The following is a 22265-nucleotide window of genomic DNA, read 5'->3' as shown; positions in this document are numbered from 1 at the left end:
CTATTATAAATGATTGCGATATTGTCGTATTTGATACACTTATATGCATTATCGGTAGCCGATGATCAGAGTAAACCAAAATTTGGCGTTGTTCCTATATGTTGGCAAACTTCGCTTCTTGACCCCTATAACATAGTTTTTTAAAGCTTATTCGCCAAGGAAAATAAAAAAAAGCAGTTTAAGTGCCTTACACTTGAAGCAAAGCTGTAATTTTATACTGTCTATGACATATTTTTATGAAGAAATATCTAGGCTTAGAACGGACAAAAAACATATTTTAAAAGTTATTAAACTTTTTTAAAAATTGCCAAGTTGGTGACATTTTCCCACCTAGATGATTATCAAAATCAATGCCTTATTCCCCTTTTTTTCAAATTTTTATGAGCCCAGATAATGCAGCAATAGAGTAAGTTTTTAAATATTAAAAGATTAGACCACAAACAGTTTTCATTTTCTAAAAACTATGGTTTTTCTCCATATTGACGCTTGGCACCATTTTTGGAATAAATATAGAGGGCGCTGGCTAAAGATAAGCTAAACTTGACCTAACAGTCATAAGTAACTGTTGCAAACTCAGTTATAAAAATAGCATTTTATTCACAATAATTCATCAATTCATGCGACTACAGAGCCTTTGAAAAACATCTTAACCGATAAGTACCGAAATTTTTCTATTATGTCTTGGTTATTTCTGATATTACTATGCTTGACGTATAGGGTGAAAAAAACTTAACCCCGCAATATGGTTGTAGCAAAATTGCACGATATTGTAGTTTAATGTGGTCCAAATTTTGAAACAGTGTTGGAACTAACTTTAATCGTTCATGTACATAATATTTCAGGAACGTAATATTTACATAACTTGAAGACAATGTAACATGAACGTAATATTAAAAGGAACATATAATTTCATGAACATATTTATTGCAATGAAGTGAATAGTGACGTGTTAAGTAAGAAAAATATAATAAAACATTTATTTAAATGAAGTGGATAGTCACGTGTTGTGCAAGAAGAAAATTGTCTATAATAGAACATAATATTTATTTAAATGATAGTCACGTGTAAGCGAAGATAAAAATTGTCTATTGAGCATAATATTTTAATAGAGTAGATAGTCACGTGTTATGTAAAAATGAAACTGCATTTTACATGACATTGACATTGTTCTTATATCTAAAGAATGTCAGCTATACGAAACGGCTTATAGCTCACTTTACTTAATAATAAATAATCGATCAACTAACTGTTATAGCTTAAGTTTACAGCAATTTTATATAACACGTGACTTACCGAAACATCAATAGGTTTATTTTATTATTTACCTATTTTTGTGTTCTTGAATTTTTGCTCGTGTTTATGATTTGTTTCGACGATTCCAAAAATAGAACTTCGTGCATAGCGAAACGACAGATGGAGTTGTGATGTAATCAAAACAATATTTCTGTCTAATCACAAGCTACGTGCAAGAAATATGAGACAGTAAGTTGCTTTTATTGCAGTTGAACTATATGAGTTAAATAATACATTTTTTTATTTCATTGCTGTTAACATTATAGTTATAACATTATTTTGTCACTTTTATAGGAAGTTCAACTGGATTTCGATACTAGAAATTAAACATCATTGAATGATTTAATATTGGTTTTGAAAAATTATTTAGTTTTGATACTGTAAAATATTTTAACTGCTTCTTCAGTTAGCTCTTTGATGCTGAGAAGGCACCCGTGTCTCTTTTATATTTATTTTTCTAACACTCTAATTACACGTAAAATACATTATGATATTTTTAATAATAAAAAACAGTCTAATAATTATTCAATTAGATGATCAGAATTATATTTGTATATTAGATGATCAGAATTATGTTTGTATATTAGATGATCAGAATTATATTTGTATATTAGATGATCAGAATTATATTTGTATATTAGATAATCAGAATTATATTTGTCTAAAAATATGAAATAAAGCAGTTTAAAAAAACAATTTCCAGTCATATTCAAAATTTATCAATAAATTAATCAAAATAAAATAAATTAATCAATACAATAATCATAATAGATTAATTAATAAAATTTATCAAAATTTGTCATTTTTATTCATATTCAAAAATGAATGTATAATTGATTTTTCTAAAAAAAGTTTCAAAGATGAATAACTGGTTCTCTTAGATCTAAGTATGAGCAAATTTAATTAGTAAAATTATTGTTTCAAAGTGAGCCGTGTTTCGAAGATTATACTTTTAACGCATAAAAAGACACCGGTTTTTCATGTTGTATTTCACATCCATAAATTATTAAAATGCTAAATGCAATTTTTAGTTCTTTTTTTACTTAAATTAATACAAATTAATGAAAATAGTGGGAAAAATATGTTTAATTAAAATTCTGCGTCAAGGGGTTAAACAGTAAAAATCATTGTAAAGTGTTTAATTGGATGCATTTTATTCATTAATTTAACTAGAAAAATGTATGTTATATTTGACTGTGTACTGTGCGCAAAATAAAAAGCGGATCTTCCAGAATAATTTTTGTTTTAATTATCGGATCTTTACGTTTTAGGACTCATTCTTAATGGTACGAAGGGGTGACTTCAGAAATGCTAATTAATTAGCTCAGACGACATTGTAAGTTACGAAATCAGACACAAAAACGTACTTTCTCTGAAAAAATATATCTTTTTCTTGCAACGGATTCTGATCTCTGACCCCTTAATGTTAATTTTACTTTTTGTGTATTTCGCTATATCTCGAGAACTTCTAAAGCGAATTGAAAACTTTTTACACACAATTATAAAATTCATTCAACAAAAAGATAATTCTATGCAAAGAATAATTTTTAGTAAATATTTACCATTTTTTATTATTTTATTTAATATCAGTCAAAAAAAGTTACAAGTAAGGTATATAATTTTTTTTATATTTTAAAGTATATAATTTTACATGGCAAAATACAAAATTTGCGTGAAACCAGTCGAAAAGTTCCTCAGAAATCGAATTTCAAAAAAGGCGTATTTAAAAAATTTGATTTCTCAGGAACTATTTGATCAATTTTATTCAAATTTAAAATTATGTAAAATTATATTCTTTATATAAAAATTGAATAATTTGTAATTATAAATTGTAAATCTATGTTCACGAAGGTATTGTACAGTACGCCAGAAAAAAAGGGACCACCCTGAATAACTTTTGACCTAATGATCTGATTTTCACATTCTAGGACTCGATCTTAACGCTTCGAGGAATTGACCTCAAATATGCTAATGAAGTAGTGCAGACTATATTTTAAGCTACGAAATCAAAACACAAAACATACCTTCTCTGAATAAACTTCCCTTTTGTTCGACCGATTTAGATTTCTGATCTCCCAAATTACAGGGGGTAGCCACAATGTGTGAAATATGGTCCTAATAGTTTGGTCAGGAGAATGGTCCAAAGTTTGAATCCCGTAATGTCATTTTTACTTTTTACGTATTTTGTCATATCTCGAGAACTTTTTAAGCAAATTGAAAATTTTTGCATGCAATTATAGAATTCTTTTCGCCGAAGATAATTCCATTCAAAAATTACTTTTAATTAATATTTATTATTTTATTTAGTAATAGTCAAAAAATTTGAATTGTTGGATATATTAATTTGTGCAACATTTTAAAATATGTAATTTTACATGGCAGAATACAAAATTTGAGCAAAATAAGTTGAAAAGTTCCTGAAAAATCGAATTTTAACTATACGACCAGGAAATACTCCGTCGATTTCGCTGAAGTTTTGTACTTTGGCATGTAAATTTATATACTTTTAAATGTCAAAAATTGCATTGCTTATAATTCAAAAATTTTTCGACTGATATTAAATAAAATAATAAATATTTATGAAGGTATTTTTTACGTATAATTATTTTTAGATAAATGAATTTTATGATTGTGTAAAAAGTATTTATATTGCTTCTAAATATCTAAAGATATGGCAAAATACGCAATAACTAAAATAAACATCAGGAGGTCCAAATTGTGGAGCGCTCTCCTGATCCATATTTTCCTGATCCATAATATGATCCATAATATGATTGGAACCATATTTTCCAGATTACGGCTACCTCTTATATCTTAGGGATCAGAAATTCGAATCCGTTGAAAAAAAAGGTATGTTTATTCAGAGAAAATGCGTTTTTGTGTCTGATTTCATAACTTAAAACATCGTCCGCATTAATTAATTAGCATATTTGTGGTCACTCCACAAACCCTTAAGAGTGAGTCCTAGAAACTGATGATCCGATCATTAGATCGAAAGTTATTCAGAGAGATCCGTTTTTTTTTTTTTACTCACAGCTAACGTGATTTCCCTGATTGTTGAAACCTGCGCAAATATTTTTACATCTCCCTTAAATATACTAAAACTTACGGATAAACATTTGTAACGTAGTTAAATTTATTGTATTCCAACTTCAATCATGAAAATTGATAGCAACTAAAATATTTTAAACGAAATTTCTCTTGATGTTTCTGAACAAATGTTGTTTACACGGATTATATAGGGAAAGGTTTGGGCGATCAAGGAAAAAAGGTATTTATTAAAAAAAAATGTAGGCTTCATACTAAGTTCTTGAACGTAATTTATTTACAAAAATATTTAGTTAAGGGTTTGTGCTTTAATTTAAATTAATACAACTAAAATTTTTAGCATAAAGATAAACTTTTCTGAATATTTCATAATATATAATTTAGTATACACCATGCAATCTTTAAAATGATTGAAAAACTGTTAAAAATAACTTTTAAATTTGCTTGAAGAAGTTTGACTTTGAATTGTTTTATGCATTTACGAATCGCATGAAAATAAAAACTTTTTTTTACGAAAGAAGATTATAAAATTTCTTATATCACTTTATTTTTACTTTTCTGTTGTTTTAGTTCATATTTTAATGTAATTTAGAATTTGTGTTGACTCATACAATGGTATTCACTTTTATGAGAATTTACAACAAGAAAACGTCTTTGGTAGAATTAAAAATTATTATATTTTCACAGAACATTGATACAATATTTCTGTAACTGTGACCTACAGTTCTGTATCTGTAATTGTACAGAAACAATTCTGTAACTGTTCCTGGCCACAAAAGTCGGTTATGGTCCAGGAGGGAGGTCATGGGGGTTTAAGGCTCCACAATTTCTTGACCAACGTATTTAGTTATACTTGTTCATAAAAATAAGCATTTATTTGCAGCAAAACATTAGAAACGCCAAAGAATATAAGAAGGATTTATTTAAACCGATTCTCAAGTATTTTTAAAATTCAACATGTGAATTTCAGTTTAATAAATTGTTAACTTATTTTAATAGTTATTACTTTCTTTTCTAAATTATTAAGCTCTGTAATTAATTTTGAAGTCTTTCAGTGAACCAATTTAAAAACTTTTCTTTCTCATATTTAACAGTTTCATTCAGTGATTTTTCTAATAAGCCCATTTTTTTTAATATACTATGCATGGAAGAAAAATTTCGAGAAAATAAATTTCAAACTAACACTACGAAACTGAATTGAAAAATATTAAACTTAAGCTCATTTTAATTAGATTTTCGAAGTATTAAAGCGCACCACACTTGACAAAATGCTTCTAAAGTGGTAAAATATGTTAATATTTGTCATTTATCATTAAAAATGTGTTTTTTTATTGCTTTAAGGGCTTTGAAAGTGATTTCAAAGACTTGTAACGAAGAGCTAATATCGGTTAAATTTATACGAGTAATGATAAACTCGAGAGTATGGTGACAGTAAAATGTTAAAGGGCAAGATTTAATGAGTTTTATGTTTTTAAAGTAAGTTTCAATATTAGAAAAATTTAAAGTTCTTCAAAAATTGATATTACTCATATTTTTTAATTTTTAAACAATACACATTCAATTACTTTTAAATTGTAACAAATGTGCCTGTAATCGTATATGGCATTTTATTTTTCTGACATGCTGCCAATAATGATATCTGAAATGCTTTATCCAAAAAATTTAGCAAAAATTTCCAATTTTTTATTCATATTCGTCATCATTGTACATTTTGTAAACCTTATATATACATTGATAATTATAATTTCTCTTATTCAAGTGAGTTTTTTTGTTCTTTCATGATTTATTAGTAGTATATTTTAAGAAGCTCGCATTTTGTTTAAAAAAATTTATCCACTATTTCGAGAGATTCGGTGTAAAAGATACGATTTGATTTGCAAGGTATAATATTTTTTAGATTATTTAAAAAATGTATTTATGTAATTATTTATGTATGTAAAATATGAAAAATGTAAGCAAGTAGGAAATTTGAGCAAAATTGGTCGAACAGTTCCTGAGAAATCAAATTTAGAAAAGTCTTATTTGAAATTCAATTTCTCAGTAACTATTCGACCAGTTTTGCTCTTAGAGTCTGATTTCGTAACTTTAAATAGCGTGTGTGCTAGTCAATTAGAATATTTGAAGTCACCCTCTTGTACCATTAGGATTGAATCCTGAAACGCGAACATCCGATTATTAGATCAAAAGTTATTCAGATTGAACCATTTATTTTTTCGCACTGCACATTTAATCAACCAATTGGAAAAAATATGTAGACAATGCATACTATTTTTGTTGAAAAAGGTTCATCTTAAACAGCTTTGTTTTCTAGATATTTTTTACAAGCTGGATATTATTCAAGAGAAATATTTCTGAAAAATATACACATTTCAAGTAATTTGAAGAAATTTCAGAGAAGAATTGGCTATAACGTTATATTTAAAAAAATTCTGAAATCAATTTTAAACCTGAAATTATGCATAAAGGAACCTCATCTAGTAGTTCATTCCTACCACAACACGCTTAAAGTAAAAGAGAAAAAAAAGGGAAAGAAAAAAAAAACTCTTCGAATCGTATCACCAAGGTATTCAAGGTTGTTCTTTAATTTACAGTTTGTTCTCGAACTTGAAATCTCATCTAAAAGAAACTATCAGAAACATTTGCCAGACAGTTTTTTTCATTTTTGTTTTGCTACAAAAGACTGAGTCATTTGTCAAATGTTACTATATTTATATTGGAAGACGATGACTTCAAATTTGATTTTGTCCGTATTGCTGTAGGTATAGTAAGTTAAATTAATGAGAATTTAAGACTTTTAAAGAAATAAAGTCTTAAGTTTATCCGAGAAAATAAGTTTCAAAGTAAAACTATCGCTTTTAAATTTTTAGGTAAGTAAAATGTTATAGAGAATCTGAAGCAAATTAAAACAGTTTGCTTAAGAATCGAACTAAGGTAGTTGTGGAATTATTAAAGGGCAAAATTAGTTTGTCTTCAAAATAATTTTTAGTTAAAATACTGTTTTTGACTTTTGTTTATAAAGAATAAATTTTTCACCGTATTTATATGATATTTTTGATGCGATAAATTTGAATAAATCAAATTCTTTTCGTAATTCTTAATCCAAACTCATTAGATTTGTATTTTCCCTACAAAGTAAAAATAAAAACGTAGGATTATGGTACACAATAATAATTTCATTGTTATAATATTTCTCTTCATTTTTCTCAACAATCTTATTGCATTTCTCCATCCATAAAAGTAATTAAAAATAACTGCAAACTTTTTTGAAACCTAGAGTCTTTTTAGATTTTACTTCTTTTTTAGAATCCATGCTTTTTTCCTCTGTCTGCATTTTTTCTAAGGTTTCGGTGCATATTTGCCTCCATTTTTGCTGTTGAGGCAAATAAAAAAAATCCAGTGCTCTTAGTCACACTTTTTATTTACTTTTTAACTGTTATAGTTTTATTTATTTCTTACTGGTAGTTAACTGACTGCACATATTTTTACGCACATTATCATTAAATCTCTTCATTGCAAAAATATTTCGTTTAAGAAACAAATTTTTAGTAATATATTTGCTCGAATTCTTTCAAACAATTGTCATATTTATATAATATTTTGCACAATAACTATGATTTCATACTTAAAAATGTCTTTAGTTTTTTTTAACACCGAAAATTGTAGCCACTATATAACAAAATTTTTTACAGTGTAACGGTGCGTATTGAATCTTAAGAGTATTAGATGTTACTCGAATCATTGATGAGCATATATATATATCACTTCTGCAATTTTTCAAAATAACCAATTCCAAAATGTGACTATTTCCTAAAATTTCTATACATTCTACAAAATTACTTTTCTACATTAACTTAAAAGCCACGCACTTTGTTCGTTGACTAATCTCTTCAATAACAAATTTTTTTTTGTAACTCTTATTTTATAGTTACTAGAATTACTAATGATAATCTATTACTTTTGCAATTTTTCAACATAACTACTACAAAAATCAATGGAGGAGGGATATTTCATAATTATTTTATTTTGACTAATCATCACTAGTCTTTAAAATACTAAGTATTGATGTTCGTTCGATTTAATTAAGAGGGTTCAAGACACAAAAATTTTGAGACTTTGTAATTTGTTTTATATTAAAAACAAGGTTTTTAATTCAATGCTATATGCTTCAAAATTGTGAAAAAAATTATGTTATTTTCTAAATTAGTACGTGAAATCAGTCTGTTCTTTTTTTTTCTAGTCACAATGCTAAAGTTTTGACTGCTTTTCGCCTCCATGATTAGCTTTCTTCGGTTTTTCAACTTTAAAAATGATGTATCTTAAAAACTAAAACTAAAATTTGGACTATGTATACTTTAGATATTTTACTCTAGTTTTCATTAAGAAATTTAAAAATGTATATTAAATTTTAATAAATTATTTTTTTGAAATAATAATAAAAATAATAATTTAAAATTAGAAATTTATAAAGGAGACTTTAAAGTTCAATAATAGAAGACTCTGAATGTAAGTGTAAGTGATTTTATAAATATAAATGAAAGCTTATAATATTAAAGTATCAAAAATCAAAAACATCACCGTTTCAAAGTTTTGAAAATTTATTTTTTAATCATGAATCTCAAATTTTATTGCTTATTAAATGGTACAGCAGTAAAACACGTGAACATATTTTGTAAACTTATTAAACAGTGCAAAAGGTAAAAGTATATATGCATTTTTTTGTATTGTTCCCCCTTAATATCAGTGTTTAAGTAAAAAATCGACGTGTCAAGTATTTTCCTTAAAATATATCTTAGATTTATATATCGTAATATATTTCGGTTATGAGTAGGAATAACACTATGTTTAATACCTTATTTATATTGAACAATAATTATTTTATTTTGAAAAATAAAAATATAATATTTGTTAATCTAACTTAATTTAATACCTTTGATAATAGTCTAGCAGTTTTTACATCATATTTAAAAATCAGATGTGACACCTCTACTTCTGAAAATGTTCCTATAATGTGTTCTGTACAGATATTTCTTATATTATTTTTGGCTAAAACCAGTAAAATCCCAATGCTTAATATCTGAATTATATTAAACAATACTTATTTCATTGTGACTAATACTGTTCTGATCGATCGGTATTTGGTACTTAACTAAAATTGTTATATTTGTTAAACTTCTTCGTATTATATCTTTGTGAACCTAGTGAAAAATCGATGTCAGTAATCAATTTCTTAAAATATGTCTTAGACTAATAGCTCAGAGAATATTTTAATTAATACAACTAAAAGCTCAATTCTTTACATTAAATAATAAATATTTAATTTCTAATAAGCGTTCTTAGTCTTAAACAAAAATTTTATTTTGTTTTTTAATGTCATCAGTTTAATATCTTTCTCAACTTAAGTGAAAAATCGATGTGACGAATCTATTGCTTAGAATATTCTTAAAATGTGTCTTAGACATCTCATCATTTCTCCGAATATTTTTATTTAAAGCTGATACTACCTCAATGATTAATGTCTAATTTATGAATGTCGCGAAAGAAAATGTCCCCTTTTTCCACTCTGTCGCTAGTTTTAAACTAAAAGTTTGAAGTAGATCTTTATACTGAGTGGCGCTAAAATCTCTTTTTCAGGCGAACGACAAAGAAGAAGTGAGCAAAATGGAGGCCACCACACGACTTTATCGATCCCGTTTTCTAATGCTAGCTCTATTCGTTTGTTACTCTATGTCCAATGCTTTCCAATGGATTCAATACTCTATCATTAGTAACATACTAACAGAATATTATGGAGTGTCTGAATTAGCTATTAGTTGGACATCCATGATCTACATGGCACTATATATCCCACTCATCCTTCCCGCCAACTGGATCGTGGAGAGAAAAGGTCTCCGTTTTGCTATTCTCATTGGCTCATTTGGTACCTGCTTAGGTAAGATTTACTTTATTTCTACTTTCTATCCAATCCAATTTCAACCGCAATTTACTTTCAAAAATAAACTCACCGTTAAGCGTTGAGGCTTGATAAAAGTAGATCATATTTTCACCTCATTAAATTTGTTTGTATATTCTTTTAAAAGACGAAATTTCTGTTTTTTAGTTTTGGATTATAATTCGTGTAAAATATATAAAATTGTATTTTTAATCAAATGTTCATAATTTTCAATGACATTATCTAAAAATATTCTATTTATAAACTACGAAATAATTCGTATTTAATAACTGCTATACAATACACGGAGAAAAAAAATAGTACTATATCATAAGTTTTTTTAATATCATACTTACATTTTAAATTTCGAAGCAGAAATAGATGATTTCTGCAGTCATAAAAACTTTCTATGTTTGACAATTAATTTTGATAATATTTTATCCTTTTGTATTAAATATAAACTCATTTTCTTTCATCTATACTTTTGGGTATTCAGTACAGTTCTTTAGAAATTAAGCAGTCTATTTGGTAATTTCATTGATTCTCCGAAAATAGATATAATAGAGGAAAATTTTGTATATGCTTAAAACCAGCACATTAAATAAAATCATTTAAATGTTTCAGTTATACTGAAAAACTATGAAAGTTTCATATTTCATGACTTACCAATAATAACTATCTTAAAATAATGTTGGTAAAAATTTAAAACCAGACCATCACCAAACCAAAAACAAACCAAATTATCATGTCAAATTCGAATGAAAAGTCTTTTTTTTTTTAAAATTAGTTTGATAAACTAAAAATCATTTCTTACGCAATTATTCTAATATTCTCCAATTAAAAACTGAAATGTTTGAATATATTTTGGGAAAAAGGTTTTGTGTCCATTACAAATAATGCTATAAGTTTTAGTTCGCATTATTTTTTAAATACTATGTTGAAAGTCTTTGTAATAAACCATTGAAATTTTTGAAGAAAAAAAATGGGGGAAACTTAAGTAAAAGGGCATTTCCATTGTGGTGAGATAATTAGAAATTATGATCTACAGAATTTTTTATTAAAAAATTTTTATTATTTGTTTTTAATGACATTTGCTACCAAGAAATTTCAGGGAATCATATTTCTGAACAAAATCTTTTTCCTCTGACAAATATATTAATTGATTTCATGCATCACGTATGAGACAAATGGGTTAAACCATTTACGTAATTTGCAACTTTTACGTAATTTACAAATTTTTAATGTTAAGACCAATATTTTGAAATGTTTTTTTCAAAATTTTATTCCCCAATTAGCTTGTTACATACAAACTTAATATTAGCCAATATTTGGTGGTTCAGAATAAAAGCCATTTGGTGATTCATTCTTCTGTGAGTCATCCCGTGACTTATTCACGGGTACAAAGAATACTGTTACGCAAGAATACTAAGTTTACTCAAGTACAATAAATACGTAATAAAAATGATGTAATTCAGTAGGTTAAATACAAAACTCATACACAAAAAAGTTCTTCATTTTATTTAAATATTTGATTTTTTACTGTTATTTCCTTAAAAGAGTTCATCTTTTTGAAATATAGTTTACACACCACCGATAATTTCCAGTGAAGTTTCCTTCTCTTATGATTGCTTCAAGGTTCATCTGATTCTTTTTACGTCAGAGATAGTTTTTGGCCCCATTTAGTTTTGTAGCCTTGAATGTATATGATAGTATGTTCTTTAATTTCAGTTTTGCATTTTACATTTTGAACTAATGTAAATTTTATATCAAACTGAATTAACATTTTTGTTCTCAATAATAGATAATAATAATTGTTTTTCTCATTTAAGTGTTTTAATACCTAAAAAATATTAAGGGTAGTTTTTCTGAAATTTTTATTAAAATTTTTTATAATGTTTAAAAATTTTTTTAGTGACATCTACGTTCGTTAACCATTATTAAGCTATAAAGTATTTTTAGATTGCTTTTAAATGAAAGTGCGAAAATATTCACTTTCCATTTGGCGTTACACAAAAATATATGTGTTATAATCTTTATGCCTCGTTAAAAAGACATTTTTATAGCTATCCATACTTTTTTATTGTTTCTTAAGTTCGGAAAAGTTAGAAGCGGTTTTTATATGTATATTACGGCAGAAAATAAATAACACTTGAAAGCTCAAAGTGTAGCACAAATTTTGATACTAAATCTTTAGATACAGATAGTGTTTTTAAATGATATTTTTTGGACTTGATTTATTTACAAAAAAGTTTTTTCTGGTTTATAAAAGAGAAATGCACGAAAAATTTTAGTTGTGAATAGGAAGATCGTGCGTACCACTGCAAGAATTTTAGAAGCTGATCACTGCAAAAATCAATCAATTCCTTAAAATACCAATTTTTAAATGTGATGAAATAATGCTCATGGATTTTTTTAAAATTCAATTTACAATATATACTCATTGTCTATATTCCCATTGCAATATATGGCCATTGCTTTTTTTAATTAAACTTACAATATATTAATATTGCAAAATGCATAAATACTGATGTAACTTTCACCTAACCGTACATGACATTATGTAAGAACTTGCCTAAAAGTAATCGTGAGTTGTGTTACAATTTTTATGTGCACTGTAAAAAACTTCGGATCAAAGTACGGTAAAAAGTACCAGTACTCAGTGTGCCGTTACTTTTTACCGTAAAATCCATTTTTACCAGAACATGTTACGGAGCATAAAATCTGGTATACCGTAATTAATTTCAGCGATTTAATTAACAATGATAATTACCTAAAATCACTGAATGATTCTAATTAAATATTACTGTAAAAATTATGGTATAATATTTCAGGGTAAAAATGGAATTCATGGTAAAATTGATTTTATGGGCCCAAAGTGCCGGTTCTTCATACCATATTTTGATCCGAACTTTTTTCTAGTATGTTTGATTTAGTTAATCAATTTGGCTTGTGAAAAAAAGGAAATAAAGTCAAACTCAGTGTTCAAGTTTCTAAAATTTTCATTCAAAACGAAGTTAAATATAGAGTGTTTTTATAACATTTTTTTCACAAAAATGAATAATGTTTCAATGTATTATTTGAGATTAACACATCAGGATTAGAAATGTGTTCGTAGTCAGTGTATTTTCTGTATCAGATTTTCTCTAAGTTTAAATTAAAAATATTTAACCCCTTCCGTAATTCTTTCACCTTTTGTTTAAACAAGTCTTTCAAAACCTTCCAGACTTTTCTAACCTTCAGTAAGTAATGTCATTTGCATTTAGCTCAGTATAGCCGATTCCAGTTCTTCTGTCATCAATTCTACACTCAATCCACTCTTCGTTTCTTCATTCACAGAATTTTCTCATGCATAAAATATTCTAAAATATTATTGGTTCTGATTGTAAAAAAGAATTTGCAGGAATAAACTGTACAAGAAATTAAAAATGAGCACATGCTGACAACAAGAAACTTGAATAAAATGGCATTGAATGTTGCACTTTTGGCTTTAAAAATAAAAATTAAAAAAATCTGAAAATTATCCTTACTTTTTCGTTGATCTAATCTTGCTATCTATTCTATTTCTGTTCCAGCACTATGCATCTAGCACTATAAGGGGCTAGATATAATAGCGATCTATTTCTAGTGCTATAAAATCTAATCTCTTATGACTGGAAAAGTGAAATTTATTTCTAGAAAAGTGAAATTTATTTCTTATCATTCTGAATCTAGGTTTTATTATAGTTCTCTATCTCTTAAAGCTTTTTCTCTTGAACAAAAGCCAGTTTTTAAGAAGGAATAATGAAGAATGAAAACTCATTTGAACACCTGGAAAAGATTTTTATAACTCTAATTTAAATAACATTTAAAAAATGTTATTGGTATAAAAATTACTTTCTGCATTACACTAATCTTAGCCCTCATTTTTTTTTAATCCTTCAATTTTTAAAATTGTCGGATACAAACCACTGATAAGACATTACAAAAATTTTCTTAAGAAAAGTTTTATTTCTGACTTAATGAAAATATCTAATTTTGATGTACGTTTCTAAAACCGCTAAATAGATTTTTTGAAAACTGAATCGATAAAATGTGCAACATAAAAACCAAAAAAATAATTTTTTTATGTTGCACATTTTAAAGCGTTTCGTTTTCTTTAATATAAACGCTTTTTTTAATTTGTTCTCACAATTAATTGAATGACATAAGGTTCAAATTTTAATTTATGAAGCCAAATTTTCCAAACTTTCAAAACCCATTGCGTGCAATTTAGCGTAAGAAATAAAAAAAAAAGATTTTGGAAGCTGATTTATTGTTTTCATAGCAAAAATTTCAACAGTAGGAACAAATATCAGCGGACAGTATCATGATGATTTCTTAAACTTTCTAGGTTTAAATTTTTTAGCTGATCTTTAGTATGCGATAATATTTTATAAATGAAATAATTGCGTGTAATAACCATTTAAATATGAAATAATTATATAACATTGTATGAATAAAATATCATTATCTTAAACACAAATTATGACTGTTTAGGACCAAAATATTTCAATAAACAAAAATATTTCAGTTACTTAAAGTGTTTTAAATAATTTGAATAATGTGTGTTGACAATGTAACATACAATGTAACATGAGTAAAAACCTCTGATTTACATTAAGTACTAATTGTTTATAAATAATGCTTCCGTGAAAGATATTATTTAAAGATAGTTTAAGAAAATGCAAAAAAATTAACATATTTTCTTATTTTCTTAAAAAAAATGCAAAAAATTAACGTATTTTCTTATTTTATTTAAAAAATTCGAAGAATTAACATATTTTCTTATTTTATTAAAAAAATGCAAAAAATTAACATATTATTTTATTAAAAAAATGCAGAAAACTAAAAAACATATTATACACAAGTTTTAAGTTGAAATTTTTATTTTTTTATGAGTAAAAAACATTTAATTTACCATCAGTTTACTATCCCGAGTTATCTCGGGCAAATGAAAAAAGCTAAATATTTATTTGCTAAAATAAATATTTGCAATATATACATACCCGAGTTAACTCGGGATAATCGGGGAAGTGTGTAAAGAAACTTCAAAAATCAGAACATTCTTTTGATAATTTGATCCTTATGAGGCCTGAATACACAAATTTGTAATTTTTTTCCGAACTCGACAGATTAAAAAAAACTGTTCAACCATATTTACCACAAAGTGCAAATACCCTTTTTAACACAGAAAATTTATAAGCTACTTCTTAAATTTCGTAATAACGTGAACACGAACGAAACTGCAGTTAGTCTAACTGCATACAGCTCACGATTCATTTAAAATGCCAACATCTGGCAATATTATGGCACAATTCTAAACTGATTTCAAAATGTATAATTCAATTGACTTATTTTAATGAATTTATTCTGTAATCAATTTAATTGTAAGTTATTAACTAATTTATTATTTCAGGTTCATGGGTAAAAGTTGCGAGTATTTCATCAGATTATTTTGCGATATCCTTAACGGGACAAAGTATAGTCGCTGCCTCACAAGTTTTTATAATTGGTCTACCCCCACATTTAGCAGGAGTTTGGTTTAGCGCAGGGGAAGTGTCTCGAGCATGCGCAGTTGGAGTTTTTGGAAATCAAGTAAGTATCATTTTTAACAAAAATGCAGTATTTAAGATATTTCAAATGCAGTAGTTAAGGGAAAAAAATATATTTAATACTAAACTGGGAATTAGAGCTGAGCTATATATTATCATATTGTAAAATATTTATATTTTTTAAAATGAAATATCATGATAATAATATTTCAGAACGAGTTCTTACGAAATATTATGAATAATACAATATGCATTATAATAAATATGGAATATAAGATAATTAGCAACAATGATAATATCGTAATTGTTATTGATAATGTTGAATATAAAATACGGTAATAGTGGGATCATCATCATAAACAACAAAATTCATCGAATGCAGTGACGTCATGATAGCATCAATAGCGACAACAAAGTTTGAATTTAAATCACAATAAAATTTTAAGAATAAGTTAATAATTTTTTTGGGATAGAAATGAAATAAAATTGTTGCAAAAATCTCTTATAAAACCTTAAAATGAATTTTTCCAACGAAAAAGGTAGATTTTAGACATCCATTATGTTGACTGAGTCATTAAAAATATTTTTTTAAATTTTGATGTTTAACAAAAAAAAAAGAGAATGAAGTTTCAATTGAACAATTGTTTGAAAATATTCTTAACGAATAGAAGCACTTGAAAAGTTATATTTCAATTCATGAAAAAATTTGAAAAATGTTATCGAGTTTTTGATACATGCTCAGATGTGTAATAACCAAACAGCGCTATTTCTTATAAGGAAAATAGATTAAGTAAGAACTTTAAACCAATTCATAGATCTTTAAAGTAATTTTTAAGCATTTTAATATACTTTCTTATTTTATGTTTTCACAAAAAATAGCCCTTTTCTTACACATGAAGTGGCAAATTACCAAATTTGCGTAATGTTAATAACACATTCAATTTTACACTAAAAAATATTGTTTAAGATAACCTGATGTCCTTAAATTCAATGAAAAAAAGTTATTCGAGTGTAAATTTTTTAAATAGAAAGGTATTATACAGAAGTAGTAAATATTTAATTCACATAACACGATTATCAGTAGAATTTAAAAATAGCTGTTGTTAACATTGTTTCCCTATTACTGATTGTTAGGAACTCTTTAAAAGTTTTTTTTTCAGCGGGAGTTCAAAACTTATACTACAACTCAGAATATACGTGCTATATTTATTAAATGAATTTGATTCTGTAGAACATTACGTTTAAGATGATATTCTTAAAAATAGATTTTAAAATCTTTTTTTTTTAAAAAAAAAGAAGTTTGCGCATGCGTATAACCCCTAAAAATATAATACCATTGTAAAATATAAAATAAAATTTTTTTTAGACTATTTATGCATATTTTTTAAATATTACATCAATATCTTTTAAGAATGTCTACCTTACGTTGTACATATGCTTTGAATTCATCGTCTAGCATAAATGAACACTTCGAAAAGATTTTGCAGATAATAGATGAAAACTAAAACAAAAAAAATTTTTTAAATACATCGCTTCTTAGTTTAAGAAGTAAATGGGTTAAGTGAAAAGTGTTTTTTTTTTCTTAATTTCGTTTTCAGAAATTAACATATATGCATGGAAAGAGGAATGTTTTTCAAAGAGAAAAAAAAATCAAGGCATGTTGTTTAATTCAATTTAAATAAAAAAGTTTCGAGAAAAACTTTATGTAGTTACTTTACTAATATGATTAATTAAGAAAATATCTGCTACTTCAGCAATGTATCTACAAAGATTTTTAATGAGATAAAAAAAATTATGCCTGTTTAAATTGCTGTAGGCTTGAAGCGTATAATTAGAGAATTTTCAAACAATTTTTAGAAATACCATTCGATTCTTTTTTGCAGTTGATTGGCCACCCATTAAAATGATTTTAAACCCTTCGCATTTTAACCTTTAACGGCCAGTAGTCGAGCCGACAGACTAATACTGGTTGTTATTAGTCGAAATGTTAAGCAAATAAAAATATTAAGTGGTAGATTTTTCCGTAGATGATAAATAAAGTTCCTGAGAATAATTAAGCCAATAAGAGAAATAGTTCGAAAAACATAAATATGAAAGTTAATTAAGAAATTATTTTATTTAATAAGACTGTTAATACACAAGTGGGCAGCCTTTGTGCTAAAATACAAACTAAGGTGAACAACGTTTAAGAGCACAAAAAATATTTATAAATGCAGACAGCTGTTTCGGATGCTCAAAGGGCAACCTTCATCGGTGCAACAGATGAACTGATGCACTGATGAAGGTTGCCCTTTGAGCATCCGAAACAGCTGTCTGCATTTATAAATATTTTTTGTGCTCTTAAACGTTGTTCACCTTAGTTTGTAAGACTGTTAATAGCTTTTACGTTATTTCTCTTCTTTTGTAATGCATAACTTTTATAAGGAGCATTTTAAGAAGTTAAAACTCTGCTAAACCTAAAATTGTATGTAACAAATTGGTACGACAAATACCTTTCATTTATTAAATTTTTTTCCCTTTCAATTATTTAAAGAGGCTACAACATAATTTAAATTTTATGAAATTAAATTGTTTGAAATTTAGAAACTGCATATTTTTAAATTGTAACTTTTGAGCTCGGAAGAATTCTATAATGAAAGAACAATTTTAAAATTAAATATTTATTGCATTGATCAGAGTCCAAAATTAGAGATAAATATGATTATCTCTAATTTATAAAACTTATCATGTATTAATTTTAAAATAGTTTTTAAAGCAAAGAAATAATTTTAATTAACATTTAGCAATTATTCACAGATATCAGAGAAAAAAACTATAAATTGTAAAATGCACGCAAATAAAAAAATAAACTGACGAATGCCGGATTCGAACCCATTAACCACACGTTGCGAGTCTGCTGTGCTCTCCATATATTGCCTAGGAAGTAATTCGTTAATCGTAAAAATCGTTAATTATTGCATAAATCGGATAAATCGTTAGTTATTATTAGTATTTTTAAGGCGGTTAAGTGTGATTTTAATTGCTTATTATTCTTATCAAAAGAGCATTAAATCATCTAAAATATATTTTATTATTCGTCCAAGGAGTAAATTATTTCGTTTTGTTTGTCTTATTAAAACGATTTAAAATTTACGTTTTTGGTGTTCTTTAAGTTCAAAGTTTATTACCAGTTGCTTTTGATCAATATTTTAAGCATTTCCAACGACAAAAAATAATAAATTAATAAATTAATAAGAATATTTTTTTTCTATAGAAATTGTAAACTAACCGCTAAAAGATCAGTAAAATCAACAAAATCTCCTCAAAGATTACTTTTAAATTAACTGATTTCTCAAATTATTCTTAATTAGACAATAAACACAATGAAAACAATGTACCAGATAAAAAAAAAATTCTCCTTTAAAAAAAAAAATTTAAAAGAAAGAAATGTTAAGATAAGATAAATTTTAAAGTTATTATGATATTTAATATATAAAGGCCTTATTTAAATAACTTATGAGCTCCATCTTTATTGAGTTTAAGATACAGAGCCTTAAAGTCTAATGAGAATACTGTTTTTTGTTTTTTGTTTTTGCACCATCTGTTTGTCAATAGAAATAAACTAGAGGTGTTATAGTTTTAAATATTGTACTGTCAATTAAGTTCCCTACGTTTTTTAAATATTGTGTTGCTGAGTTCCCACCATTTTTTAAATATTGTGTTGCTGAGTTCCCACCATTTTTTTTAAATATTGTGTTGCTGAGCTCCCACCATTTTTTAAATATTGTGTTGCCGACTAAATTCCCGCCGTTTAAAGACTTATTTTAATAACGGATGAATTCCGTCTTTATTCCGGTTAAGATACAGAGCCTTATAGTCTTATAAGAATACTGTTTTTCACTCTTTTTGTTTTATCTTAAGTGCCGTCTGTTTGTCAGCAGAAATAAACTGAAGATGTAATAGTTCTAAACTTGGTGTTGCGATTAAACTTGCCCCGTTTTTTCTTAATCATTTTTTTCTTAATTTTAAAGTGTGACAGAATTTTGTTTTCTCTGTCAGTTTCTTTGTTGTTTGACGTGAATTTTCGTGCACAGGTAGGTCTAATCGCACTTCCTCTCACTCAACTGGACTGCCAGAATGAGATGCTAATTTTATTTCTGTTTTTAAATTTCACGGGTCCCTCTATCAACTACGGCACCCTCTCCATACACAGCACAAGTATCACGAGCAGCTTATGCACCCTTAGAACCTTGATTAAGTGCAAAAAGATGGTGTCAAAAATTTTAGTTTTTCACTACTTGACATTCCATTCTAATGATCAATAAATTAATTTGCATTAGAAAAAAATCGATGATTCCGATAAAAACAAGTCTTCCTTTTTTTTCGAATGATCTGAAACATTATGCCAAAAGCATTTAATGGCATACGAAATGTCGGAATTAATAAAAGATATGTACTTAGTTCCCAACTCAATAAACAGAAATGACTTTTATGAACATAGAAGTGAAGTTAAGTTAAACAGCATAAAGCCATCTCACCTTAAGCTACAAAATGAAGCAGTCCTAATACTTAATGTGAATAAGCAATTTCTAATCGTTGTATTTAAAGCATTTTGTTTTTCTCTCAATAGTTAGGAATTGCTCTTGGTTTTGTGCTTCCACCTCTAATTGTTCCAAATTCTCCAAACAAAGAAGATATAAGCAGAGGTCTTAGTATTCTATTCTATTCAGTTGCTGGGATTACAAGTGTTCTCTTCTTAGCCATTGTCTTCCGTAAGTATATATATCTAATATTTAACCAGTATATCCATCATTATATTGAATATTGTAAGACATTTTAGTAATTGCATGCGAAATTATGTGATATTTGAATACATTTCATGTGCGATATTTAGAAATGTTGAAAAAAACTTTACCTAGTTTTAACCTAAAACTTTTAACCTAGAGAACAAGGCTTAGTTATGCCTGATATTTAAATGCTTAGGGTTTGGTTCTCTTTAACAAACTAAGATTTAATTTTCGCAGCAGTACTCAAGTAAGAACTACTGACATGATAAAAATAAGCTGATTCCGAATCTTCTGTAATTTGCTATTTTTCAGACTTGGTAATTAAGATGCCCCAAAATTTATTCAAGATTAGACGCTCTTTACTTTCGCACAATTTGTGTAACCAAGTATTTCTAACGAAAACTTTAAGACAGCAGACAGTTTAGTTTTAAAATAGAATGTTGCATAAAAGAACAACGCGATTTCATCAGTGAACAATATTTTCAGCTTTGAGGAATTAGAAGCCCAGAATTTTTTACTTTGATTTTTTAATCATAACTACCTATTCTCTGAAGGAGAAAATATGGCCACATTTATGAAAAATGGTCACTGAAAATTTCAACATAAGAATATCAACTCGATATGCTGGTCCATTCATGAGCTTTTTCGTGACAGTCACTCAGGCTGTTCATGGAGGTCTTTGCATCCTCGGCTTGTTGGAGGGCACCTTGGTCCTTTACAATCATAGATCAGTTAATCATAAATCACAATTGACAGCTTACATCTCAGTATCGCTGCTCAACCCCATACAGTGAACTTTATAAATCAATACAAATTTTGCATTTTTAATTAAAAACCTAACTTAATTCTGGTGAGAAATTTGTGGCACCTTGTATAAGACCTGTTGGAAGGAACAAAGCGATATTTCTACTCATTATTTGATTTTTTGTTTCAAAAAAATTGTTTTTAATGTTTTTATTTTAATAGGGGTTTCACATTGCCTCATTCATTTCGATTGTTTATTTTTGTAAGCCTTTTACTTACGGTTAAAATTAGATGGAGCATTTGAGCATTTCTAGTGAAGTTTTTTAAGTTACAAATTCAATTTGTTTTTGAAATCCTTTTAAGTTCTCTGTATAAACATTCGAACTACAAAAGCAATTTCTGCTTCATAATATGAATTTTTAAGAGCTTTCACGCAGCACACTTAAAAATATCCTTAAACTTCAAGTTCATGTACCTTTGTACACTTCAGATAATATAGTTTTCTAAAATAACCACACTGGAATACATACGTGGTATTATTTTTTAAAAAAGAATTTCTGATATATATTTACTATGAATACCTTAATATTTATAATAAGTTCCTGATAGAAGTCGCAACCCCATAGTTTTGATTATAGCGAACAGAATGCGAATGCTGGCGAAAAATTGAAAAACTGATTTGGATGTGTTTTTAGAGCTTCAAATTAGAAAAATCTAATTTTTCTGCAGAAAATTAGACAATGTAAAACGATGCACGTAGTACTGTATCTTACATAAATTACCGAAATGTGTTTCGAATTTACCTCACACTGGAAAAACTCCAAAATTAGGATTTGAGATAAAAAAAAGTTTTTAATTTGAGACTCCAATAAATTATGATTTCAGGTAAAAATATTATATTATGATTTGAGATGA

General features: G+C 26.8%; 1 protein-coding gene across 6 annotated transcripts in view; it reads left to right on the top strand.

The window, feature by feature from the left end:
• The window catches only part of LOC107447328 (choline/ethanolamine transporter flvcr2a), a 126759-nt gene that overhangs the window by 78622 nt on the left and 25872 nt on the right, over nucleotides 1-22265 (top strand). For 5 of the 6 annotated variants that reach the window (XM_043039068.3, XM_043039069.3, XM_043039071.3 and 2 more), the window contains 3 exons: nucleotides 9973-10270; nucleotides 15705-15883; nucleotides 20450-20591. In XM_043039068.3, the coding sequence (XP_042895002.1) occupies nucleotides 9973-10270; nucleotides 15705-15883; nucleotides 20450-20591 (619 nt within the window). Of the gene's footprint in view, nucleotides 1-1383; nucleotides 1483-9972; nucleotides 10271-15704; nucleotides 15884-20449; nucleotides 20592-22265 lie in introns of those variants that run through there. The other variant, XM_043039073.3, reaches the window with a different exon arrangement.

The sequence above is a fragment of the Parasteatoda tepidariorum genome, chromosome 11 (genome assembly GCF_982258835.1).
Source record: "Parasteatoda tepidariorum strain Cologne lab strain chromosome 11, Ptep-v5.0, whole genome shotgun sequence".
NCBI classification, from domain to species: Eukaryota; Metazoa; Arthropoda; class Arachnida; order Araneae; family Theridiidae; genus Parasteatoda; species Parasteatoda tepidariorum.
The sequence above is the reverse complement of the archived record's forward strand: the minus strand, read 5'-3'. Positions and strand labels throughout refer to the sequence as shown.